Genomic DNA, 3,544 nt, shown 5'->3' on the forward strand with positions numbered 1-3,544 from the left:
TACATAGAGGGGACAAACAAGGACAGACAAAGAGATTAAGCTGATTACATCGAACCCAGTGTGTAACTGGTACTTAATTTATCAACCCTGAAAGGATGAAAGGCAAAGTCGACCTCGGCAGAATTTGAACTCAATATGTAGTGACAGACGAAATACCAATAAACATTTCGCCTGGCGTGCTAACGTTTCTGCCAGCTCGCTGCCTTTCTGGGATTCTTTCAGTTTCTGTCTACCAAATTCACTCACAAAGCTTTGGTCAGCCTGAGGCTATAGTAGAAGACACTTGCCCAAATTGCCATGCATTAGGACTGAACCCAGAACCATGTGTTTGGGAAGCAAGCTTCTAGTAATCAACTTGTTACTTATTGTAATGTGAAAGTATCTACCTGACTGGTTGGCTGGTCGGTGGGTTGGTTGGTTGGTGAAGGTGAATAAAATAGAATAAAGTACGATTGATCTCATTGGAATTGGATCTCGGAGACTAAAAAGAGATGCAATTAGAAATAAAACTATGCATTGTCTTTGATGTTTTCTAGTGATTCTAATTAACAATCAAAGATAATCCTGAAATATTTACCAAATCACTAAAGAGATAAAAAAAATTATTGGTGACAATGCAAAAAATGTCACCAGGGAAGGTATTTGTTATAGATGCGAGATGATGATGATGACGATGATGATGGTAATGATGGTGGTGGTGATGATGATGATGATGATGGTAATGATGATGGTGTGATGATGATGATGGTGATGATGACGATGATGATGGTAATGATGGTGGTGGTGATGATGATGATGATGATGGTGATGATGACGATGATGATGGTAATGATGGTGGTGGTGATGATGATGATGATGATGGTGATGATGATGGTGGTGATGATGATGATGGTGATGGTGATGATGACGATGATGATGGTAATGATGGTGGTGGTGATGATGATGATGATGATGGTGATGATGATGGTGGTGATGATGATGATGGTGATGGTGATGATGACGATGATGATGGTAATGATGGTGGTGGTGATGATGATGATGATGATGGTAATGATGGTGGTGGTGATGATGATGATGGTGATGATGACGATGACGATGACAACAATGATGATGATGGTGTTTGTGGTGATCATGTTAGTGGTGTTGGCGGGCAGTTGTGATGATGATGATGATGATACTGGTGTTGACAGAGGTGGTGGTGGTGGTGATTGCTGTTGCAGGTGTTAGGGGGATGTGATGCTTGAGATGATGGTGATAATAATGATGATGACGATGACGATGATCATGATGATGATGAGGAGGAGGAGGAGAGGATGAAGATGATGATGATGTTGAGGAGGAGGAGGAGGAGGATGAAGATGATGATGAGGAGGAGGAGAGGATGAAGATGGTGATGATGATAAGGGGGAGGAGGATGTGAAAATGATGAGGAGGAGGAGGAGGAGGAGGAGGAGAAGAGGATGAAGATGGTGATGATGATAAGGGGGAGGAGGTGAAAATGATAATGATGATGCTGAGGAGGAGGAGGTGAAAATGATGAGGGGGAGGAGGATGGTGGTGATGATGATGATGATGATGATGATGATGATGATGATGGTGAGGAGGAGGAGGAGGAGGAGGTTAGAAATAATACTTACGGAATCTCCTTATAGATTTAACAGGAAATCTTTCTTCTGCCACCACGCCAAAACTGTTGACCGCCAGGAGCCAGAACTGTGAGGATTCTGTTAGATTCGTCAGGCTAACTTCCATATATGGTAAATATGTCTGCAATAATTGCAACAAGTGAAACCGATATAGAGTAATAGAATAACCATCACTGCTATCACTACCAATACCATGATGACCACCACCACCAATGACAGTATTGAATAACAACAGCTGTCAATCTTTGACCAAGTTGACATTCCCTGTCACCGTCATGTCCATCACAACAACCTAAAGACAAACAAAGGGCAGGCCTTGAACATGGTTACTTGATCTCCCAGAAATATGCAACTGGTATTTAATTTATCGACCCTGAAAGGATGAAGGGCAAAGTTGACCTTGGCGGAATTTGAACGCAGAACGTAGCAGCAGACGAAATACTGCTAAGCATTTCTCCCAGCGTGCTAACGATTCTGCCAGCTCGCTGCCTTGGAGGCATTTTAATAAGGACTATTTAAATATATACTGTTAATAAGGTGGTAAGCTGGTAGAAACTTTATCATACCAGTCGAAATGTTTTGCAGTATTTTGTCTGCTGCTGCTACGTTCTGAGTTCAACTTCTGTCAAGGTCGACTTTGCCTTTCGTCTTTTCAGGATTGATAAATTAAGTCCCAGTTGCATACTGAGGTCGATCTGATTGACTGGCTCCCTTCCCCGAAATTTTGGGCCTTGTGCCTAGAGTAGAAAAGAATATATTCTGTCAGTAAGGCGGCGAGCTGGCAGAAACCTTAACACGCCGGGCGAAATGCTTAGTGGTATTTCATCTGTCTTTGAGTTCTGAGTGGTCTGCTCATGAATGGTTTAAATGATTTCACAGTGGAGACCTGAGCCTTGAAGATTGTGAGCATAGGCGCAGGAGTGGCTGTGTGGTAAGTAGCTTGCTAACCAACCACATGGTTCCGGGTTCAGTCCCACTGTGTGGCATCTTGGGCAAGTGTCTTCTGCTATAGCCTCGGGCCGACCAATGCCTTGAGAGTGGATTTGGTAGACGGAAACTGAAAGAAGCTGTCGTATATATGTATATATATATGTGTGTGTATGTGTGTATGTGTTTTGTGTGTCTGTGTTTGTCCCCCTAGCATTACTTGACAACCGATGCTGGTGTGTTTACGTCCCCGTCACTTAGCGGTTCGGCAAAAGAGACCGATAGAATAAGTACTGGGCTTACAAAGAATAAGTCCCGGGGTCGATTTGCTCGACTAAAGGCGGTGCTCCAGCATGGCTGCAGTCAAATGACTGAAACAAGTAAAAGAGTATAGAGTAAAAGAGTATAGTGGATGCTCATTCAATTAAAGACCACCATTCAGAAAGATCCATGTAATACCACTTGAGAACTGGCAAAAGAACTTCAAGTTAGCCAGAAAACTGCCTGCAACCATTTGCATGAGATTGGAGAATCAAAAAAGTTCGACAAATGGCCAATACACAATTTGAATGAAAATCAGAAAATGTAAAGATATGAAATTTGCTCATCACTTTTTTTCTGTAACCAGACCGATCCATTTCTTGACCGTATTGTAACTTGTAATGAAAAGTGGATTCTGTACAATAATGAATAACGTTCTTCGCAGTGGTTGGACCAATATGAAGCACCGAAAACCTTCCTTAATCCTTTAGTGTTCGCATTATTCTGCCAAAATTAATGCTTCTTCATCCACATTGTTTTGAATTAATCATGCATTATCTTGTAGCTATGAGATTTTAATGAGGTAGCTGTTAATTTTTAAAACGATATTGTAGGGTTGGTGTGAGAGACCAGATCTGGCCAGTTTGAACATAAAACAGGCAGAATACTTTTGGCCAGATATGGCCGGTTTAAATGCTAAAGGGTTAAAT

At 41.8% G+C, this 3,544-nt stretch overlaps 1 protein-coding gene across 1 annotated transcript in view; it reads right to left on the reverse strand.

The window, feature by feature from the left end:
* LOC115224493 (fibroblast growth factor receptor 3-like) overlaps nucleotides 1-1,827 on the reverse strand; it is a 20,044-nt gene extending 18,217 nt beyond the window's left edge. Inside the window, exon 1 of the mRNA XM_029795403.2 lies at nucleotides 1,638-1,827. Within this exon, the coding sequence (XP_029651263.2) occupies nucleotides 1,638-1,752 (115 nt within the window). The 5' untranslated portion in view covers nucleotides 1,753-1,827. The remainder of the gene's footprint in view (nucleotides 1-1,637) is intronic.
* Between the last annotated feature and the right edge of the window lie 1,717 nt (nucleotides 1,828-3,544).

The sequence above is a fragment of the Octopus sinensis genome, linkage group LG25 (genome assembly GCF_006345805.1).
Source record: "Octopus sinensis linkage group LG25, ASM634580v1, whole genome shotgun sequence".
Classification (NCBI taxonomy): Eukaryota; Metazoa; Mollusca; class Cephalopoda; order Octopoda; family Octopodidae; genus Octopus; species Octopus sinensis.